At 38.6% G+C, this 23,648-nt stretch overlaps 3 protein-coding genes across 3 annotated transcripts; all 3 read left to right on the plus strand.

Moving 5' to 3' along the window:
* The first annotated feature begins 7,381 nt into the window (after positions 1-7,381).
* Positions 7,382-10,448, plus strand: Ttc26 (tetratricopeptide repeat domain 26). Its single transcript, XM_089469340.1, has 5 exons — positions 7,382-7,649; positions 7,735-7,887; positions 7,943-8,818; positions 9,676-10,136; positions 10,206-10,448. The coding sequence occupies exons 1-5, from the start codon at positions 7,647-7,649 to the stop codon at positions 10,402-10,404; spliced, it is 1,692 nt and encodes a 563-aa protein (XP_089325466.1). The 5' UTR covers positions 7,382-7,646; the 3' UTR covers positions 10,405-10,448.
* Positions 10,449-14,436: 3,988 nt separating this feature from the next.
* LOC149270428 (uncharacterized) lies at positions 14,437-16,050 on the plus strand. The gene has a single exon (XM_089472515.1). It carries the CDS (start codon positions 14,553-14,555, stop codon positions 15,744-15,746), a length of 1,194 nt encoding a protein of 397 aa, XP_089328641.1. The 5' UTR covers positions 14,437-14,552; the 3' UTR covers positions 15,747-16,050.
* A 366-nt stretch (positions 16,051-16,416) lies between these two features.
* Positions 16,417-17,905, plus strand: LOC108609216 (uncharacterized). Its single transcript, XM_089472502.1, has one exon. It carries the CDS (start codon positions 16,578-16,580, stop codon positions 17,769-17,771), a length of 1,194 nt encoding a protein of 397 aa, XP_089328628.1. The 5' UTR covers positions 16,417-16,577; the 3' UTR covers positions 17,772-17,905.
* Positions 17,906-23,648: the final 5,743 nt, after the last annotated feature.

A 23,648-nucleotide genomic window follows, 5' to 3' on the forward strand; every position in this document is an offset into this window, starting at 1 on the left:
CATTTCAATTTTGTTAACAGAAGCTGACAAAAAATTAGGCAAAACAGCAGTCAAACTGGTTTCAACTAGTCGCAATTCATTCAATTATTCATTTTGCATGCAATTTGAAATGTGAATTTGAGTTTGAATTTGAATTTGAAATTTGTGCTCGTGAAACATTTTAATTAAATTTTTGACCGCACTACAAACACACACACCCAGCACACATATACAGTTGTCGTTTAAAGCCACAAAAATTACGTATACGCTGCGTATTTGATATTAAATTAAAAAAGTTGACGGCGGGAAAAGTTTGCCTCAGTTTTTTTCGGTCAGTTAGTCTGGCGCATTGATAGACATGGTTATACTTTTAGAAAATTATATTTTTGAGTACACTCGAAGCGTGTGTGTGTGTGTATATATAATTTAATTAGCTGTCGGCGAATTGACAATATGACAAAAACTTTACGCATTTCATCAAATTTTCAGGCAATACAGCAAATGTAATTCATATTAAATACGCTGACCATTGAGGTTAGCTATTCTAAAGGCGGATAGGAATTAACTGAACCTTGCTCCCCCTCTCTATAGGGCCATAAAGCTTTTGAGAGATATGCTATAGCACTTATCGGAAGCGAATTGTGTGCGTGTATTTGACTGGCGAAAGGCGAATAAAATATGAAAATGCTTGGTAGCAAGCGTTAAATGCATGCAAATGCATGTATGTGTGTGTGTGAATATTTGGATGTGGCAAGCGCCGGAAGTGCAAATAACTGTTGCCAAACATTTCCGACGAAAAATGTGCGCATTGCATACATTTCGGTAGGTAGGCAGAGGGGCGTCGCGGCGGGGTCAGCTCGGTTAGTTATGGCAGTGACTGAAACGTGTGGGCGGGGAGGGGGGCTCGCCCGATAACTGCCGATGGCGTGGAGCGAGCAAAGGGCAACTGGGCCGGTGTGGGGGGGCGGGTAGGTGCACGCGGTCCATCGGCACTCGAGATGCGCCGTGGCTGGGGCTCAACATGCCGCTTGTTGCAATGCATGCAAACAAGATTTAACGATAAAATTTTAATTAGTGCATAAATGGGCGCTTGATTGTGTGGGCGTGGCATTGCATAGCACAAGACATGCTACCCAAACACACTCATACTCACTCATACTCACGCACACACACAGGCAAACACTTATTGCGGCTTTGGCGCATTTTGCTTTTATTTGTTCTTGCTCGCAGCGAACATGCAGCGAGCCATAAGAGTCGAAAGGCAGCGACAGGGATGCAGAGGGGGGGGGGCATGGCACTGGGCTTCAATAACAGGAATGTGCATGAAATTAAGCAATTTTGTGAGTGTGTGTGCGAGAGAGAAAGAGAAAGAGATAGAGAGAGATAGAGAGAGAGAGAGAGAGAGAGAGTAAGGCAGATATGCAATATTTGGCACCAAAACCATTTGGATGCGTTGTGTACTTTATAAGCGAATAACTAAGAGCAACTGCCAAGTGCGTGAACTTTAATTAAACTTGCCATTTGAAACTTATCAATTCCAGCACAAACTCACATTTTTCCACACGCACTTTACTGCTGGCAAAGTCAAAATTCTGTCGATGCAACGAGGTGTATGAAAGCCCTTTTGCTACTTCAGCGCCAAGCCGTGAAAAGACGTGGTGGAATGTGGCCAGCACAATGTTTGCATATTTGCGTTTATATTAGAAATCACACACACACACACAAACACACACATGATGGACTGGTGCACCTGCACACTATTTCATGCAAGGTTCTCTGGGTGCTTTGGGTGTGAATCCCGTTGACTGCTTTGCACCGCCGGCTCTAGCAAAATACTCGTAATAGTAAAAATGTGTGTAAAAACTACAAGCAGAAGTATGTATATTTATATGTATGTGCATGTGTGTACAACAGGCAGCATACGATGGAACACAACAGCTCGACAGGTACTAACTTTATTCAATATTGCTGCACTTTTTTTTTCTACCCTGTGAACATAAATTTTCCCAATGGGGTATGTTGAAAGGCAGCAAAGGCTATTGCATATAGGACTAAGCATACCTGAAATAAAGGGCTTTGGCTTGTATATGATTGAATCAAATCTGTCGTATAATATTTTTATACAGGTTCTACACTTTACAATATTAATTTAATTTATACTTTATAGCATTTATAATTAATATAATTAATGATATAAAATAATTAATTATATTCATAAATTTGCAACACATCTTTTCTTGACTTTTATACATGCGCCATTATTTTATAAATAAATAAAATATATTAATTTGTATATAATTTCTCTTATATCCAGCTATGCCCATTATTTAAAAATTAAAGTAATTGCATCTCTAATACTTAAGCTTTACAGCATATCTTCAAGTCTGTCACTCACACACATTCTCACATGTGCCTGAGTTTCTTCAAGCTGTCTACTTTTATTTATTTTAATTTTTCAGCTCGTCTTCCACGTTGTCTTATTTTTTTTTTTTACAGCTTCGCCTCGATTGCTGCTCGACATGCACTTTGCATACATTTTGCTTTTACGATCTGATGCTGCGTTTAAATATTTAGTAGATAGTAAACTATGTCTGTCTGTCTATCTGTACGGTCGTGTATACGAATGTTAGTGTGGTGCATGTGCGTGTGTCTGTGCGTGTGTGTATGGCTGTTGAAATATTTATTAAAATAACCAAAAGCACACAAGCATGTCAGAAATATTGAACAGTAAATTGTTGTCTGAACTTCTCGACTCGAACGAGTTTTAAATGAAATCTATTGTAAATATTATTTTAGAGATAATTATTTTTAAATATGAAATTTTATCAATGTAAATTCTTTGACATATCTCAAATATATTTCAGGCATATAAACTGTTGACAATAAAACTTTCATCATATATTTTTATATTGGTACTCAAAATTGTATTTGACTATATGTATATCTCAGAGACTTGATTATACCCTTTTTGCATAAAGCTAGGGTATATAACGAATGATTCGAATATAATAAAATTACACAGTTCGAACAAATGTCAGCTGTAGATAAAAGTGCTCTTGGTTTTGATTTGGTCATGAAACTCTGGCCCTTGCGCTGGCTTCGCATGCAAAGTTTGTGTTTTAATTAAAATATGTAAATGCGCCAAATCGCACAAAGTACACAAATTAGAGGGCAGTCGGCGAAAACCAACCAAAATATTTCACACATTTACCAAAAACATTTTACCAATAATGCAATTGCCCCACGCACAAAGGGCAGAAGCGTGTGTGTGTGTGTGTGTGTGTATGTGCGTGTGTGTGTTTCTGATTGGTAGTCACAGCTGTGTGTGTGTGTATTTGTTAAACAAATTTGAAAATGGCTCGAATTAGGCGAAAACACCCAAACCACAAAACAATTTAGTTTATTTGCGCCTAATTGCAAACAGTTGCCAGCTCGAAATTTAGTCCTCTGCACTTGCCCCTTCAGCCCCTCCCATTACCCCAACAGCCCCTGGCCCTGACGTATATGAGAAGTGAGTTAGTATGAATAGTATAAGTTGCGAATCATTTCACATTTTGACATTTGAGCCTTGAACCTTGTACATTGAACCTTGAACCTTTAACCTTGAACTGTATTTGAGGTTAAGCGTAAGCCTTTATATGCAAGCATTTACAATTTATTTTAAACAATAATTTAAGCTATGACTATAAGCTAACTAGTAGGGATTTATCTCAGTTCAGGTTTTAGAAACTTTGACTTTAATAATAAATAAATAGAGTATAATAAATATAAAAATATAGTATAATAAAAATTTAAAAATAATATATAAAATAAAAATAAATAAATAAATAAAAAATAAAAATAAAATAATAAAATAAATTAAATATTTAAAAAATATATATATATTTAAAATGTAAAGCCTAAACTTTCAGACTTTTTTAATTAAAACTTACATTTGCAAAAATTAAATGCTCTTTATTATTAGAAAAAAATATCATAGGAAATATATTTTATTTATTTATTTATTTGTTACAATGAATTAATTCTAGATAACAAAGTTTGAAGCCAGAGCAACAAAGGCCTTCAAGCAGATATGAAATTATTTAGCTCCATACTAAGAATAATACAAAAATATAATACAAATAATAGGAATATGTTTTTAATTCAAAAAGCGATCTTTATTTCTTAAAGCTTTTGGCTTTTCCTAAAAAAAATATTTTTATTTTATAAGAAATATTGCAATTTTTATAGCTTGACGTGTGTTTTATTATAATTCAGTTTTATTTTTTCTGTTTCTTTGTCCTGTTATTATGCATGCTTCAGCGGCATGCGAACTTTGAGCTTGAGTTAAGAACAGGCAGAACAGCAACAACAACAACAGTAACAATGTGGACAATAAATCGCCAAGATGTCCATTCTTATTTATTTTCGCATTTCAAGTGTTTAGTTTTCGCTTGAGAAAATCGCCATTTTCTTCAACTTTACTTCAGGGCGAAATTCTCTCATGCAGCTGGCGACGCGGGGGCATAGGGTTACATGTGCCCAAGCAAGGAACTGAGGCAGGAAGGGCACTAAGTACGAGAAAAGTACAAAGTGAGAAAGAGCAAAAGAGAGAGAGAAAGAGGGAGAGAGAGAGAGACTGCTCAGCTCTGTCATTGCCATTTCAATTTCCGTTTAAATTTTGCACTTCATTTCGCAAGTTCGCAATTTTCATGTGATTTTTTCTTTGCCAAAAATAGGAAAGAAAAGCAAGTTTGCCCAACTGCTAGATGAAGACGGGAAAAAGAGGCAATGCAAATACTCGAATAGATGTATATAGAAAAACAAAGCAAAGCGAAGCAAAACAAAACAGAAATAAAACAAGCGTGAATCAAGCGAAGGCAAAGAAGAGATGACAATAAATTGTCACTTGCTGCTTGCTCGAAGAAAAACCTACCCCTACACCCGGAGCTTGGCTTCCGCATTTTCTTGTATTGTATTGGGGATTCTCCGTATAGGGAAGCTGCTCTAAAAATGTAAACACGAGCGCAATGATAATGATGGAAAATCATGGCCGAGCGAAACAATTGCACGTAGTGTGGCACGTCGCTCTGTCACGCCTTCCGAGTGCGAATCTCTCTGGTTCTCGACCTGCTCGTCCTGCTCATCCTGCTCGTCCTGCTGCGCCCCTGCGTCCCCTTGCTGATGTTTATTTGTTTGACAAATAACGAGCGCCATAATGAAGGAGGTGCAAATGATGTTGGCATTGTTTATTCGACTGCGAAATGTAATAGGCGCGCGGTGTCACGGGGCGCCGACTTGCTTTTTATGGCTGATTTGACAGGAAACGGAAACGCGAAATTGCAAAAGCGCAATAAAGTGTAGCATAAACAAAGGCGCGCCCTGAATACACAACCAACACACACACACACACCAGCAGAGGCCAAAGGCAGCTCGCTGGGGCAGGCAACTAAAATGATTCAAGTACTCGTTACCGTTGCGCAGCACTTGAAAATAAATTTGTTTCCACAATATCCCGCATTTGTATATCAAACATTGTCGTTCATGTTGTCGTTGTTGTTGTCTTTGTTGCTGCTGCTGCTGTGCATCGTATTATTGTGTTATAGGCAGCAAACAGATTGTTTTCATTTTTATCTTGCTTTTTATATTCTATTCCCGTTGACATGTTGCGGTTGACAGACATGGCTAAATATTTTAGATTAAATTTATTTACAAAAAAAAAAAAAAATTTGACGACAATAAATACATTTTTGTATGCCCAGATATCATTGAAAATGGGAATAAAGTGCATAGAGATTTGTAAAATATTTGAAACAGATAAATGCATTGCCAATTCAAAGCATTAATAGACCCATAGTTTTTGAGTCTGCTTCGCTACTGCTTTCCATATTTCCCAGAAAATCTTCTCATTAGATTTTATTTAAATTATTCAATTATTTATAATTATGTAACTGTATGTATTGTGTATTATTCTCAATATGCATATAAGCAAGTTGTATTTATTTTATAGACTATTTATATGTTGGTTTATTGCAAATGAATTCTTGCCATTTAATTTTAAAACAAATACTTTTCGCTATATATAAATTGTTATATTATGAAAGCGTTTTTGTTTTGATATTTTATCTTAACTTGAAATTTAATAAAAAAATATGTTACTAATATATTTATATATTTTTACATTTTTATTTATTTATTTTAATTTTATTTTAACTCTTTTTTTTTTTGCAATTGAACTTTTTTTAACACTTTCACTGTATAATTTTGAGACCCATTTCAATAAGAAATATTAGAATGTATTATATATAAAAATACATTGTGAATAATGCAAATACACATTAATGCCATTTGAGCGGCTGCAGGTGTCTATCATCGGATGCGAAAGACACTTAACAGTCTGCAATGTCAGCAGATAACAGTAAAAAAAAAAAAAAATAAGTAACACGAGGCGAGAAATCTAAAGGAATGACAAACAAAATCTACTATATATCCATGTATGTATGTGTGTGTGTGTATTTAAGCATGCGAGACACACACGCATTTGCCTTCAGGCTGAGTGCATATTTATGAGTTTGTGCGCCTTATAAATAAAGCAAGTGTGTCAACAATGCACTCCACAGGCATAACTACAGATCTGCTCTGGATGGCTGAACTCACCTTAAGTGGAATGCAAGTGAAATCTCGCAATGCTAAATGAAAACATGAAATGGAAATTCCATTTTGCAAGTACCCATATAATTGCATACACTAACAGCAAATCAGAGTAGTTCTGATTTATAGAGCAGTTGGGATTCCTTAAAGGTAATCCATGTTAATTTGTGAATCTTCATTAACATAAACAAAATTGAAATGAATTTAATTAATCTTACCTTTGCAATCACAGTTAACAATATGTATTAGCAGAAAAATTAATATTACATTGCTTATTGGACAAATCGTTTTACTGCACTCAATCATACTAATAAATATAAAGATTTATGCAATGAATAAACAATATTATAGGTTTAAATACATGTTTGCATAAAACTAAAATCCATCTTATATTATTAAAAACAAAAATGTGTTTAATCCAGGCTAATCCTATTTATAACTCTAACTATATTAAAATACAGAATTAATGTTTATGCATTACTGCAAAACTTAATACTAACATTAAAAGAGGCAACATTTAGTTTTATGCGATACAAAATTTTAATATGATAAGCAAAAGAAATTCCCTTTTTCAACTGCACTCAAACAATCTAACAAAGTTAAGGAAAACATTGCATTATAGTGTAAACATAACGCATTTGACGCATCAGCAGAAAAATAACTCAGAAACAAGTAAAGTAGAGAAAAAAAAAGAAAAAAAAACACCAGAAGATGTGAAAATACGACCAAGAATTGAGAATAGCATTTGCATGTTGTACTACGGCAACAGCAGCAACAGCAACAGCAGCAACAGCAGCAACAGCAACAACAGCAACAGCAGCAACAGCAACAACAGCAACGGCAGCAACAGTTGGCTGCGGGTGCAGTGAGGCGTGGGAACTGCTTTATCGACGCTATGTTGGTTGCCAAGCAACCATAACCGTAATCGCAACGGTAACCAAGCGCCGCGAGGACAACACAACAGAGAAAACTACAAACTGGGCAGAAGGAAAACGAAAAGTCCAACAGCTAGAGAAAGAAAGAAATAAAAAGAAAAGATGGTAAGAAATGCAGCTGAATATAGCAAAAGATACTTGAAATGCTTGAGATACTCTGCGTTACTTAAGTTCCACACTCCGCACACAGATACTTTCACGTGGCAAAACGGATTCAGCCAGCTCACGGCATGCGGCAAGCGGCGGTGGCATGCAACAGCAGCAGCGCAAGGCCCCAGCACCGGCGACATTGGAGGATTTCATCATCAGGCGTGACTATACAGGAGCGCGAGCATTTTTAGAGGTAAGCCAAACATATTATTTACATGAGCAATGCCAGTTGAACCTTTGCCCTGAAGTATGCCAACGACGAGCAGGACGAGGGCGAGGAGACGGCTCAGCAAAGTGAACAGCAACAGAAGCTAATCGATCAGTGGATTGCCTTCTGCAATTTCCACCTGGGTGACTACCAACAGGCCCTGACTCAATATCAGGCTCTAAGGGACCCCCAGCTGGATCTCAACATAGCCGTCTGCATGTTCTACTTGGGCTTGTACGAGGAGGCACAGCAGCTGATGGAAGGCACTGCGGATACGCCGCTGAAGCAGCGCCTCCTCTTTCATCTCGCCCACAAGCTGGGCGATGATCAGCAGTGGGCAGATCTGTTAGATACACTGCTAAGTACGCCCAGTGTCGAGCAGCAGCTGAGCCTCGCCTCGATGCACTACATGCGCGCCCATTACCAGGAGGCCATCGATGTATATAAGCGCGTGCTGGTCGACAACAAGGATTACTTGGCCATCAATGTGTATCTGGCTTTGTGCTTCTATAAGCTCGACTACTATGACATGTCGCAGGAGGTACTCGATGTGTATTTAAGCCAGCACGCGGATAGCACCATTGCCATCAATCTGAAAGCGTGCAATCGCTTTCGCCTCTTCAGCGGTCGCGTCGCTGAGCAGGTGATCAAAAATATCGCCGACAATGGCACATTCGGTGCGGACTTAATACGTCACAATTTGGTGGTATTCCGAAATGGTGAGGGAGCTCTCAGAGTTCTGCCGGCACTGCTAAACATAGTGCCCGAGGCCCGACTTAATCTGGCCATCTACTATTTGAAGCAGGGCGATGTGCAGGAGGCGCATGCCCTCATGAAGGAGCTGCAACCCACATCGCCGCATGAGTATATACTGAAAGGAGTGGTGCATGCGGCACTCGGACAGCAATTGGGTTCGGTAAGACTAAATGCAAACTATTTGATATTGTTAATTAATATACAGTCGAGTCTCGATAATTCGTATCACGCTAAATCGATAATCGCAGTAAATTCCCTTGAAAGAAATTCGTTCTTAATAATTCGCGATAATTTGACACGGACGGACGGATAGACGGACAGACGGACGTGCTATATCGACTTAGCTCGTCGCGCTGATCAAGAATATATATACTTTATGGGGTCTGCCACGCCTCCTTCTGCCCGTTACATACTTTTTCCCGAAACCATTATACCCTGATTTCCCATTTTCAATGGGTTCAGGGTATAAAAATGATCCCCTACCATTTAGAATTATCGGGATTCTACTGTAGTTGGTTTCTAATTACGATAGTAGAGTCCTTTAGGAAAACTCAATTATACTCACTCACAGCCATTGGTGAAGAGTAAGGATAGACCCTAGAGACCTGCCTTAATAAGTAAAACAAAAAAAAATATTTTTGGTTGTCTAAATGATAGACGATAAGTGCATTGAGGTTTGCTTTTTTATACTTTATCTGATTCAGCCAAAAAACAAATTATTGTTAGCTTTTCGAGCTTAAAGTAATTCAGAGCATGTATATTAATTTTTAACATTTTGATTTTAACATTTTGATTTTAACATTTTAGTTTTAGATAGATCAAATCTAAGTATATAGGTATTCAATATTTAAAATCATATAAACATAAACACTTCGCATTACTTATTCCTACATATGTATCTCCTATACCTGAACGTATATCACATATAGTTTCTTCTTTTCTTCCATGTATACCTTTCTCTTTTATACGTCAAATTTAAAAATCAGTTCTTGCTAATCTTAATAAAAATCCTTATAGAAGGAGCACATCAAAACGGCGCAACAAAATTTGCATCTTGTGGGCAGCTCAGCCACAGAATGTGATACGATACCGGGACGTCAGAGCATGGCCTCGGCATTCTTTCTATATGAACAGTTCGAAGAGGTGCTCGTCTACATGAACTCAATACGCAGCTACTTTGTAAACGATGACGTATTCAACTACAACTTTGCCCAGGCTAAGTGCGCTACGGGCTACTACAAGGAGGCGGAGGAGCTGTTAGTGCAGATCAGCGATATGGACATAAAGAATCAGCATACCTACTGCATGGTCCTCTCGAAGTGCCATATACACTGCGGCCATCCAGAACTGGCCTGGAATATATTTATTACCAGAGACACAAATGCAGAGGCATTTGTCTTGCTTCAGCTAATTGCGAATGAGTGCTACAAGTGCGAGGAGTTCTGGGTGGCTGCCAAAGCATTCGATATGCTTGAGAAGTGAGTGTTGATGGGAGTGACTCTCTTTGTATATTTATGTAAATAAATATATATACTTTCGTTCAACAGACTCGATCCCAGTCCGGAGAACTGGGAAGGCAAACGAGGCGCTTGTGCCGGCGTGCTCTATGCGATGGCGACTAAGGCACAACGTGGCCGACCCTCTGGAGGCATCTCCGAGGTCATTGGGCTACTGCGTGAATCCTCCAATTCACAGGCAGATTCAATGATTAAGACAATTAGAAAACACATAAGCAATTTCAAGTAAATGTAATACTAAATAAAATAAATATATATATCAAATATTTTATGAAGTGCTCTGTCCGAGAAATCAACCGAAAACATCATGTCCATTCGTTCTTGTTGAGCGCCTTGAGTTGAACGGCTCGTAGAGGCTCGTTTAGGGAGAGTTCCGATTAACGTTCGTACATTCACATACACAAGCACACACTCCTTATGTGCTTAGGGAACAAAGTTCTCGAAGACGTACTTATACATACACAAAACACTTTTTGCTTCATTTAACTCAACCAAACGATCGGGAAAAATGCCAGAGCGGAAAAAACCGGCCGAAGGCAATCAAACTCGTTGGAGAACCGACGCAATCCATTGCTAAGTTTATTAATATTTTTTCTCAGAGTGTCTGTAAAAGACATTTGTCATCAAGAAACACACTGCAATTATATGCGAGCTATAGTATTTTTATACAAATTACTCAAGACTCCTTTTACATAACATAATATTTTGCTGTTAATTACATTCTCTTAGTCAAGTAAGTAAACTGTTAATAATAACATTTTATATACCAAAGTCTGTTAAGCAGCCATGTTACCAGTGTTGCCAGATTAGCTATTTAATAGCATTTTTAGCTATTTTTGAACCCTAAATGCTATGAAAATTTTGAAAATGCTATTAGCTATAAATTTAGCTATTTTACAAACGAATATTTTGAATTAGATTTTAGTATTTAAAGCAAAAAAAAAACATTTTTCGATTAAGTCCCAAATTGTACGTAATGATCTGCGCGATACTACCACCACGACTTTATCGTACTTATAACATCAGTTGTGAATTTACACCATCGCTAATTCTTCTTGGCGCGCTTCTTGGCATTAATTGTATATGATGGATAAAAAATATAAGCAGAAATTTCGTGATTCCTGGAAAACAATCACCGAATTTAAGAATTGGATTAAGGAGGATGAGTCGGACAACAGGCGGGCGTATTGTATATACTGCAGATGCAGTGTTTTTGCCAAATTGCACGATATTAAAATGCATGCCGCGACAAAAAAAAACATAAAACTGCGATTGGCGTCTTTGGGCAAAAAATTTAAACATTTTCCATGATTTCATTTAAACATGATTCCAGTTAATCAAAAATATAATTCTGATGATGATTTGGATGTGGACCAAATTGTAACATTATTAAATAACATTTAAAAATAAAATTTAAAGTAAATGCATAATGCATAAAGGTTTCAGCTGTTTTGTAAGCTATTTTAAAATTTGTTTAGCTATTTTCAGCTATTTTTTAGAGACGATTTTGCTATTTTTATGTCTCAAAACCTGGCAACACTGCATGTTACTTTACCCCATACTGCACGATAACATAACAGTGCATCATACTCTTTTACTCCATAACATTCTCAACTAATGTTATTAAGCACGCTTCTTGTAGTCTAGCATTAAAAGCTGCTTAATAATTTATAATCAACCAATTAAAATATATTTATTTATTGAGTAAATATTTGCTCAATTTGCTTTGCATAAATATTTTCTCAATTTCCCCTGAATGTTAATATCGCACTTAATATCACACAAAACTCTATCGAGCGCCATCGCCAATATGATTAAGTGCAGCTGTTAATTAATTCAATAGAAATTTGTCAAAAGTTTGTTGAAGATAACCAAAGTTGGCAGCCACAGCTACAGCCAGTGCCACTTAATAAATCTTGCATAATTATTATCAAAAACTAACTAATTGATAATTAATGAAATAAAATGGCATCTCCTGTTAATATTCGTTATTCCTCCTGCTGTTATATTCAATTCAATTCCCTAGTGAGGCAATTATTCGTAAAGTGTAAGCAGCCTTCAAGCCTATCTCCCTCTCTTTTTCTCTCTCACTCTCACTGTATGGAGTACTTTCTTCCTGTCCTTAGCTTTGCCTGCAGTTTGGCTTTGCTCAATTTGTTGGCCATTTGCCTGCAGCACAAAAGGCCCAGCAGCAACTGAAAGCAGCGCATAATTAATGCGATTAGCAAATGCGAAACTGTGTCGGAAATAACAACAAGGACAATGCCCGATAGGCGACAACAAAGAGGGACACCTAATGTTGACACAACGCCTCTTAAATACACTCTCCTTCACAGACGATTAAGCTATGACACTGAAATGGAAAAAGGAAAAAGAAAAGAAAAATTAGCTTAAAATATTGAGAAAAGCTTATGGCTTATATAAAATAGAATATTTTATATATTTAGGATTCTGCTATGAAAATATTTTTAAATCCAAAATATAATAAATATAAAAATACTAGTTACTAATACTAAATACTATTTCTAAAATCTCTTAACTCATTTCAGATTTTTGTCATAAACTTTGATGAATTTAATACTAGCAATAATTAAATAGAAATATACATAGGGAAATACTAATTAATATTCCAATGGACAGGATTTAATAACCAAGAAACTGTGAATTGAAAATAAATTTTGTAGTCTATATAGTGCTCATGGCTATATTTACAAATGAATGATTCAGAGCGATGAAATTTTAGAAGCATTAAATAATTTATGAAAATAATATCAAATTTTACATTCAAGAGCTTAACACAAAGCAGAGTTACTAAGGACCTACTTGCACTCTAGCTTAAAGAGTATCGCCTACGATTCCTACTGCGTTACGACCTTTGCAACATTGTATTAGTGCCCCCTACAAAGGAGGCACTTAAAGCAAACGCATGAGGCGGACCAACCAGCGGAAATGTGTCGCAGCCATTTTGTCTAATTGGCTTTGCTACAAAGTAGAGATAAACCGGAAATGGCGCAGCATTTTTCTGGGTATTGCTGTACTTTATTTTTGCCGAGTTTTTTTTTTTTTTTTTTTTCTTTTGGCAACACTTTTGCTAATTAGTCGAACAAATATTTAAAGAGCAGTTGCATTAAACTTAAAGACAGATGCGACTGGCACTTTTTCATCGCCTCATTTCCTAACATATATATACATATATATATATATATATATATATATATATATATATATATATATATATATATATTTTTTTGTAATCTTTGCTTAAAAACTTTGGCCTGGCCATAAATCAAACAGCTCCTCTGGCCCTTAACAATTCCATTACAGAATTAAAAGCAAAGAGAACTTTCAAGACAAGAAGGAAAATAGTTATTAAATATTTCTTTGGCTCGATGGCTGAGAAAACTCTTTTGAGCCGCACCTACAAAACCGAATGCCAACACAGACACAAAGTTTTCCCAATGCTTTTCACTGTTTTGCTTAATTTTTCTTCGCTCCTCCCCAGCTTGTGTGCAAAAGTTTTTCTTTTGCTTTTTTCGAGCGAGTGCGATGCGTGTGGAAAAGTCAAATGGTGCCTGCTTTTTATTTCAAGTCCTTGTGAAACTATTAATTTGCATGATTATCGTTTAAGCATAAATTCATTTAAACGACATTGTCGTTAGCAGACACAAATATATATATACACACTTACACACACACACACATAGACATATATATAAATGGCAAAATGGCGGCAGTCGCCTTGGCTTTCAACTGGCTGCAAGTAAACAAACTTTTAAATTCCATTAAGTGCAATAAATTTTGCAACTGATACAAGGCAAAAGGTAACGGTAAAGACGGTGTCGTTGCCAGCGCTGGCGTAAGCCAGTTGGCAGCGCCCTCTGTCGGCCATTATCGGCAACGTTTTTCTTGCACGTCTACGTCTTGGAGCACCTTTAAGCGTTGTGTGCACAAAGTTTAATTAGGCGCAGCATCTCATTAAGTTTTGTCTAAACGCGCATTTTACAACACTGCAAAGCGCATATCTTCGAGGGGATCAGCTAGGAGAGCATGTTTAGCAAATATACTATATACTACATATATACTATATATTTAAATTTTGGACAGAATAAAAGGGCTCTTAAAGACCTAACCTAAGAAGGTAAACCTAGGAATAGATCAAGATATAAATATAAAAAAGAAATATACATATAGATAAAATCAATGATATGCAAAGTAAAAGAAACTAACCGAGTAAGCCTTCTATAAAATATCACAATAAGAAATCCTGGGCTTTTTCGTTACCTTTAGCTCGCACACTTTCTAAAACTGATTCAGATCGTATCAACTCAAAGGAAATAAAATTTACAGTTATTAAAAAAAAATTCTATTTTAAATGAAATGGAAAATAACTCATATTCGGGTCTCATTGCGGAAAGTCTCCGATTACATGTTGGCCGGAACGAAAAGCTGCATAAAATGCGTAGCGGATTACATGTTGAGGCGATGAAGATGATCCAAGAGTTGACCATGCTCGAGAAGGAAGAGCCTTCATGTGGCAAAGCGAATTTGGAGCAGCGTGGCATGCTGCAGCTGCTCAATTATTTGATTGTCGACTATTTTAATTGGCATGGCTTTACGAACACAATGAAAACCTTTGCTCTAGAGACGGGCGAGAAATCGCGGCCGAAGCCGCGTGATAAACTGCAACAGGAGCTGAAGGGACAATTCAGACACTCCCACCTGCCCATCCTGTTGCAAATGGTATTGAAGGAATCTAATAAAGCTGACGACGCGCTGCTAGAGAAGAGTAAATGGGAGCATATTCCAATAAGGGGAGACCAAATCCCAAAGAAGTTAAAAAAATTACAAGGACGTTTTCGTACAATAAAAGATATTTCATCTAAGGAAAAGCCTGACAAAAAGGTGAAAAAAGATGCTCAGGGCGGCGTGGGGGTTACAGATATGCCAGATGAGGGAAAATCAGGCAGTCCTAAGGGGAAGAAATTGAAGAAAAACAATACTCTAGCCAAAGAAAATCGAACTGAAGCCAATAATGAGCCCACAGCGGTCAAAGGAAATCAGTCAAGGAAATTGTCAAACAGTGCGAGAAACCTGCGAAAGTTTAGTAAAGAGCTCAAAAGCTTTCCCAAGCTCAGAAGTCTTAGCCAGCTGAGGAGCATGAATGAAAGCAGGATAAGAGTAACATCAGCTCACGATACCCTGAAGAAAGTGGATAGCTCAAATGGGCCCAGTCCTAGTCCGCAAGAGAAGCCCGGTAAGGAGGCGCCACAGAAGGTGGACAGCTTACATGAATCTAGTCCTGGCAGCACCCAAACCAATTCTAAGGTGCTGCCAATGAGAATGGATTTATGGATGCGAGATAGCTTGAGTAAGGAGGGCCAGAGCAGATGGGAAAACCTACAAAAGTCATATCGGGCCATGCAAGAGTATCCGGCCAAGGGGCTGCCAAAGAGCCCGCTCACCTTGCATGAAACTTGCGCAATTGTTGACACTACTAGGACCCCACTTAGCAAAGTAAATATACGGCAAAGAATGGTCGAGTCCAATAAAGAGCGGTCCAGAGCCCATTAGAGACGCTAATCAGCGACTGTCGAACATGACCAAGTTGTGTTATATTTTTTTTTGGCTTAAACCCATTCCTGGAGCATCGTTTGCCACGAACTGACGCCGCATCTTGTGACTGTTTCCCAGACCGAAGCACAAGCACTTCACTACCCAGTGAATGTTATGATGATAACTAATCAAAACAATCATTTTGGCAAATACGAAATGCTCGTTTTATGTGGTACAAGAAAAATTAATTGACTTGATTTTATGAAATTTAAAAAAGACAAATTTCGAAATAAAATGTGAAAATTACCTGCTTGAATCAAAAGCCGTTTTGTTTTTATTAAATGCCAAATTTAGATAATACATAATTTCAGTTTAAAGCCCTTCTGAATGCGTTTGTCTGAGCAGCTGCTGCTCAGCAGTCGTCGGGGTCACTGAAGCCCTTCAAGACGTCGTTCACTGCACTCTGACTTCAGCTCTTGAGACAGATCCGAAAACTTGGCAACGACGTAGAAAAGTTCACCTAATGGCTAATGTATGCAGCCTCCACCTCAAGGTTATCTGCATGATTAACGAGCTGATGCCGTTAGCCCTGGGCATGACAAAAAATAACTTTTTAGACAAGAAAAAAAAAAGAGTAGGTAAATAAAAAAGAGTAAATGCTGATGAACGGAGTAAGCATTCTATCAAACTTCATAGCATTGTAGAATCAGATACACTTCGACTGGCTTCAGAAACACATTCAATTACCGATTCGACTTGAAACAGTTAGTTCGTAAAATAGAAATAAATTTAATTCGTTATCGATATACAAATTTCCATTGAAGTGTTGTTGTAATTTCGAAGTTCGTCATGGAAAATAGCTCGTACTCGAAGCTAATTGAGGACAGTATTAAGCTGCATTTCGAACGAAATGGCATTCTGGACGAGATGCGCAGTGGGCTGCACGTGAAGGTGCTGAACATGATGCGCGGAGAGACGGATTTGAAGAAGGAAGACCCACTCTGTGGCGGGGATATGAGGCAGCGGGGCTTGGTGCAGCTGCTCAACTATCTGGTGGTCGACTACTTCTCCTGGTACGGCTATAAGCATACCCTGGAGACGTTCGCCCTCGAAACGGGCGACAAGTGCCAGTTGAAGCCGCGCGAGAGGCTGCAACGGGAGTTCGGCGATAACTTCACCCAGAAAGATTTACCCATTCTCCTGCAGATGGTGATGAAGCAGACCAAAAATATCAATGAGAAAAGCTTGCCGCAATCGCCGCAGCAGCTCAACTCGAGCAGGAAGTTTATTGAAGGCGTACCTCAGGAAAAGGATATTCCACCCGAGGGCAACCCGACCAAGATGCTAAAGTCACCCTCACCTCGTGCCGAGCCTAGCAACGGCCCAACCGAGGGTGTTCCTAGTAAAGATCCAAAGCCCGCTACCCGCAAAGGTGTCAAGAAACCACAGGCCAAGGTGAATGTGCGAAAGGCTATGGCCGACTCCTCGAAGTTGCCGTCGACCCCGCCCCGTATGAAGCGTGTGAAGAGACCGCCGACGACAGCGAGGAAAACGCGATATAGTTCCGAATATGAATCAAGTTCGAGATGCACAACTGAGTCGGGATCGGGCGAAGATTCGTCCACTGATAGCGATGCCTTTGCAGCAATACCCAACCGGTATTATTATCGCGAGCAGGAGCCACCCGAGCAAGCCTATCGGAACGGCTTTGGTGAGGAGGGTCCCTACGAGATTCCCAGTCAATCGACTGTGCGCAGTCCACTGAGGCCACGCGGCCTTGGCAAGCGAAAGCCCCTGAAAATCGTCGAAATGCGCGATGACGCCGACAAGGACAAGCCGCAGTGCAGCAGCAAGGATACCACTAATAAAAATGCCCCAGCTGCGAAGGATGCCAATGCCAAGACTACGGAACAAAATACATCCAAACGTACAATATTTCAATCACTAATGGCAGTTAGCAAGCCTAAGTGCCCCGAAACTATGGTCGGCAGCATGCAGGAGAGCTCCGACGATAGTCCCGAAGACAGCGATGAGTACTTATAATTTGGAGTGATAAATGTCAATTTATTGTTCGTTTCAAATGTGCTTACAAAATTCTTATGCTGTGCCATCAAGTCCTAGATACTTGAATATCAATTGTAGACAAGCAATAAAAATTCACAAAGGTTTCAGCTAAATTATCTGAAATATCTAAAACAATCCAGAGAAAGCAAGACTCTAGCTCGTATATCTTCTGAGATCGACGCGTTCATACATACGGACGGACGGATGGACAGGGTTAAATCGCCGCAGCTCATCGCCCTGATCCAGAATATATATACTTTGTGGGGTCTGCCACGCCTTCTTCTGCCTGTTACATACTTCTGACAAAACTATTATACCCTGATTTCCCATTTTCAATGGGTTCAGGGTATAAAAATGTGTTTGTGTTAAATTGATAGCTGTAATTTCAGTATGCGTGCGTTTAGAGGAAATATCGTTCACTTCGATTTATGTGCCAGACCCCATATCAATTGCATCATTAGCAAATGTCTTACGATATTTCTCTCTCCCCGAGCTACGCCTATTTAATATGCCAAGCAGAGGGCCTGCCAATGTGACGGCAATTAGGGACTACCTTTTGGGGTTGACATGTTGAGCTCGACTGGGTTTCATTATAATTGAAGTCAATATGGGAATGGACGCCGAACTGCCTGGCTGCAGAGTGCAGCAAATGCAAAACAGATGCGGTCTGTCAGTTGAATTGCATTAATATGTCGTGCGAGTCTTAACACCATTAATTACATGACCAATGAGTCAATATTATGACAGTTTGCAACTGAGACTCTTGACGATGCCCCATACAAGTCTGCGACGTTACCAACAGCCATAACAACAGCAACAACGATAATGACAACATGGACAGCCACATCCTCAATCAATTAATTAGGCATCTGGCCTGGGAGAGCCTTTCAGGCCTACTTGATTGATTTTATTCAGTTAAGAGCTGCAGAAAATTTGGCATATGATTTTCAATATAACAACGAACAATGGCAGAGTATTGAAGTCTTTGACATATGTATATATATTTGTATTATTTTATATGCCATGAGCAAGTCTATCATTCCGTTAAATAAAAATAGTTGTTGATTAAATTAAAACCTATGATGAATTTGCTTATCGACGACTTAAAGATACCAAAACAAAGTCTAGAGCTGCTATAAGCCATGAGATCGTAGCATAGACAATATGCAATATTAGGAACATATTAGCAGACTATGGCATATATTATACTATTTTAAACATAAATTAACAACTAAAATATTAAGTATTCGCATTTAATAATTTATTGATAAAAAAGAAGAAAAAAAAACAAAAGAATACCCCAAAATGTCTTTCATATCTTTTTTCCTCTTAACCTTATCTATTAAAAGCCCATAAGAAATGGGTTGATGGCTGTGTGAATCGCAATGTGTAATCATCATTTGGCGGATTCGAGTAAGAATCACGTGCATGTTGCTCACATGTCACCGGAGCAACGATGACTGTGCCAGTGTCATTTCATTACTTCGCCATTTGCCATTGTCCAGTGTCCAGCGTCACATTGTCCCACGCATGCCACTAATGAGGCTCGTTAGCGTGGTTGGTTTGTCCACTGCGTATTGCTGCTCCTGCTACTACTGCTCCTGCTCCTGCTCCTGCAGCTGCCCCGTAATGTATGCAATACGCCGAATTGTGCAAACGTACTGGGCAAATCGATAAAGTAATTTGGGCATTGCAAAACAAACGACTGGCAGCGGATAAGCCGCAAGCAAAGGGCAGCGAGAAGCAGTTGCTGCCCTCCGCGAAATGTGCCACCGGCAAATGTTGGCCACATAATTTTGTTTGGTTGCACCAGCACGTAACGGCATTGACTGACTGACTGACTGGCTGGCTGACTGACAAACTGACAGACTCACAGACTGACTGTGTGCTTGAGAGCACTGCGAATCGTTTGACTCTGTCCAGTTGGCTGTAGCCCGTTGCCCGTTGCCCGTTGCCCATCGCCTAATTGCAGCACCATCTTGCGGTTATGCGTTCTACGTGCGTTTGTCGCACGTTCGGCTAATTAAAATTGCATTTTTGCTACCCTTCGTTATTGATATAGCCGATGTACCATATGATATCATACGTGCTGAAGGGGTTGCCCGATGCGAGCAGTTGGAGTGCCTGCTGGTCACATTTTGTGGCCAATTATGTGAAATATGAGAATATACATAGTAAGGGGAATTGTTTAAATTGAATAAGGATATATTAAATACGAAAATCTCAAAGAGAGATAATTATTTTAAAAATACATAATTAAGTATGAGATTATGATTCAATTAAATGTTAATTCCTTTCAATATTTAAGTTGTCCTGAATAAGAGTTAATTTTTAGACATATGATCATTTATAAGAATGCTAAATAAGAGATAGTTATATTGAGAGATAACTGTTATACTTCAACAGCAATTATTTTTTCTGCCCTTAAATTACACTCAAAAATATATTAAAATGTTTTATCGTTCTATTAAATGCATAATACACTTTAAATTTATTCACTGTCGATTATGCCAAATATGAAAAATCAACTTTTAATAAAAAGCCAAACAAGTTGAACAATTTTGCCGGACCCATTCGAATCCCACATGGCGTATGCGTAACAATAATGCATATGTCACTCGCTTTAAATAGAGCCCAGAATGATTCGAAGCAAATAATTTGTGGTTTCGACTTTCTCGACTTTTCAGTCTTTCAGTCAGCTTGTAAATTTGTTTCGCTCAGTTTTCATATTGTTTACAGCAAATTTGGTGTGGTCAACTTGGCTTGGCATGTTCAATGCTCATTTGTGGCTTTGCTTGGATTTGGCAAGACACAAAAACACAATGGGCTCTAATCCAATCAAGTATTTAGTCAAAAGTTTATGACCCTATGAAATCCATTCAAACAGTGGATATGCACAGCTAAGTCTTCTTATAAAGCTGCTCAAGCATAAAAATCTTCAATTAGTCAGCTATTCAAGGAAGCAGGCACTTTTTTATTGTATTATCTATTTAATTATTTAGAATTTATTTATATATGGTATATGGTATTTACAAGTACTTAAAGTTTAATTGTTATACAAGAGAGAATTTATATTGTTGTTTATAGGGTATCAAAAAGTCCGTCACAAACCGCTAGCTAGTGCCATCTTAGTGGCTTAATTTATGTTTTTGATATGCTTAAGTTTTTGCAACAACAAATGCCAACGCGAGCGACGCTGATGAGTTGACAAAAGCTTAATGACACTTAACGTAAGCAAGCAGATACACACACACTCACACACCCACGTACTCACGCACACGAGCGCCATTTTGTAAGCAGCGATGCGAAAAACGTATTTTAGTGATTTTTAATGCGAAAGCAATTTGAAAAGTTTGTTTGCCAAAAGTTGAAATGATAGAGACATGTAGTCGATGGTGGTGCCCTGCTGTGGTGCGCATTGAGCGGTTGCGAATGCTCTCGGTTGGCTGACAACTCGAACTTGTGGGTGGCTGATTAGGCAGCCACTGCCGCAAACACACACACACACACACACATTTTTGAGGCTGTGCGCGACAGCCGCGCCACAGTTGATTGAAATAATTGCGGGCTTAGCTGTGTCTGTGTGTGTGTGTGTGTGGGTGCGTCTGTGTGTATGCATGACATGGCTGTCTTTTAGTAGACCTGTAAATTATCAAATGTGTAAATTGGTTCGCAAGCAAAAGTTGCTGACCGGTAAACGAAATAATGACAGCATAAACAGTTAATTGGAGCTGCTGTGGCAAGGAAAAAGACACAGAAAAGTAAATAAAGGGGAATAGAAAAGAAATGGACAAAAAACAGAAAATGACACTAACAGAGTAGATATGGTAAGATAATGATGTTTATGTTAATATAAGCAGAGACTGTCAATGTTAAGAATTAGATATTATGTTATTAACAGAAAGACGTTTGTTAACAGTACTTAGTTACTCTTTTCATAAATACATTATGTTAGACTTAGCAGAAGCTGTTAACACTATGAGTTAGATTTACGTTATCAGCAGAGAGCAAAATATGGCTGAGAGTTTTGCATTCAATGTGGTAACATTTCACTTAACATCATATTAATCACAAATAAATACATATATCAATATATTTTATAAACATAGAGACCGACATAGCACAAAAAATATCAAAATGCGATAACACCTTCAACGAATTCCCATCCAAATAATTCTCATCAATGCTTAACGTTTTGAATCGCAATTGAAGTTCAGAACAACCTTCGTAGATACGATTTATTTGCGTTGGGATTTTAGCCAAGTTTATGCGTCAGTAATTGCTTAAAGAGACTAGAAATAAAGGAAGTTAACTTCTTTGCTCGATTATCACGAGGCATTTGTGGGAAATTTCATGTTAGATGCTTGTTACGGCAAAGTGTTGTCTACTCTATTAAGTTTTCCATTACGGATGATAGCGATCAATGGCTTGGCGCTAAGTTCAAGAAAACTCATACACACACACACACACACACACCCACGCCTACAAGCACACACATATGCTCACTCACACACTAAACAAATTTGAGCAAGTTGAAACGTAAATCGAATAAAAGGCCCAAAGTAAAAGCAGTTACCAATATGGATACAGGCTGCAGATGCTGCTACTTTGGGGCCGACAAGGACACAGACATACCAGAGTGCCAGGAGCAGGCGAGGGAGTACTGGAGAAGCAAGTGCAATGTGTGATTGTGTGTGTGTGTGTGTGTGAGGGGGCGTCATGACAACAATGGCATTTTGATACTTTTGTATGAGATTTAATGAAATTTGAATCCTTTTGTTGAGTGGAATGACGGCGTGCGAGAAACTGTGAAAAAGGAGCAGAGGCTGGGGCAGAGAAAGAGAAAGAGAGAGAGCATAAAAGCAACATAGCGAATGACGGTAAATCAGAGCGAGAAAGATAATGTGAGAGAAGGAAACAAGCTGCAGGCGAAACTGTCTTGTCTGCCAATGTCATGTCATGTAGTTGAGGTATTTTTGGCTCTCTCTCTCTCTCTCTCTTTGGGTATATGTATGTGTGAATGGAAGTCTGTGTGAGTGTGCCAGAGCCTATGTGTGATATGATATGTATATATATATCACAACAATAGTAAAACAATCTTCTTAATGCACACTTTGGCCTAAAGGAATTTTTCACTTGTAAGAAGAAAGTTGTAAACACAGACAGACGCACACACACACACACACACACACACACACACACACACAGTCGCACACAGATAAAGAGCGAGAGAAATGCCGTCAGTCGCCTATCAGCGTCTGTTAAGCTAGTGTTTGTCTGTGGGTGTGTATTTATATAAGATATATGCACATATATTGACAAAGAAACATGTTAATAAACAGCTGGAAGTTTGCTTTATTATCATCAGCTCAAAAACAAGCAGGACGCCCCGCAAAAAGGAAGTAAAAGCCTGGCTGAAGGCTTTTGGGAATTGCCCTAAAAAGGGTTCCCTTGTCTGGCACTGTCTGTGCGTGGGTGTGGGTGTAGGAGGGTCTGTGTGTGTGCATGTGTATGTGTGTGGGCTTGAATGGAAGCGGAGGTATCAATAACAATGTACAACAGTCAGGCAGCAACATGCAACAACAACAACAACAACAATGATGAGCTTCTTTATTAGTTGCCTGTGGGTAAAAATGACAAAGATGTCCTTTGCCTTGAGAGGCAACACACACACACTTGCGCACTCAGACCCTCGCCAGGACCTTTGTCTATGTGCTGCTTATAGCCGAACTTGAGCCCCAAGACGAGCTGCTGCGGTCTGTGGGTCTATTTGTGTGCACAGTTAAGACAATTTTGATTGTGAATAACTGAGTTAGGCGTGAGTATAACACATGCTGTGTGTGAATCAATTCTAGA

The sequence above is a fragment of the Drosophila arizonae genome, chromosome 2 (genome assembly GCF_054131065.1).
Source record: "Drosophila arizonae isolate 15081-1271.41 chromosome 2, UAZ_ARI_1.0, whole genome shotgun sequence".
Taxonomy (NCBI): domain Eukaryota; kingdom Metazoa; phylum Arthropoda; class Insecta; order Diptera; family Drosophilidae; genus Drosophila; species Drosophila arizonae.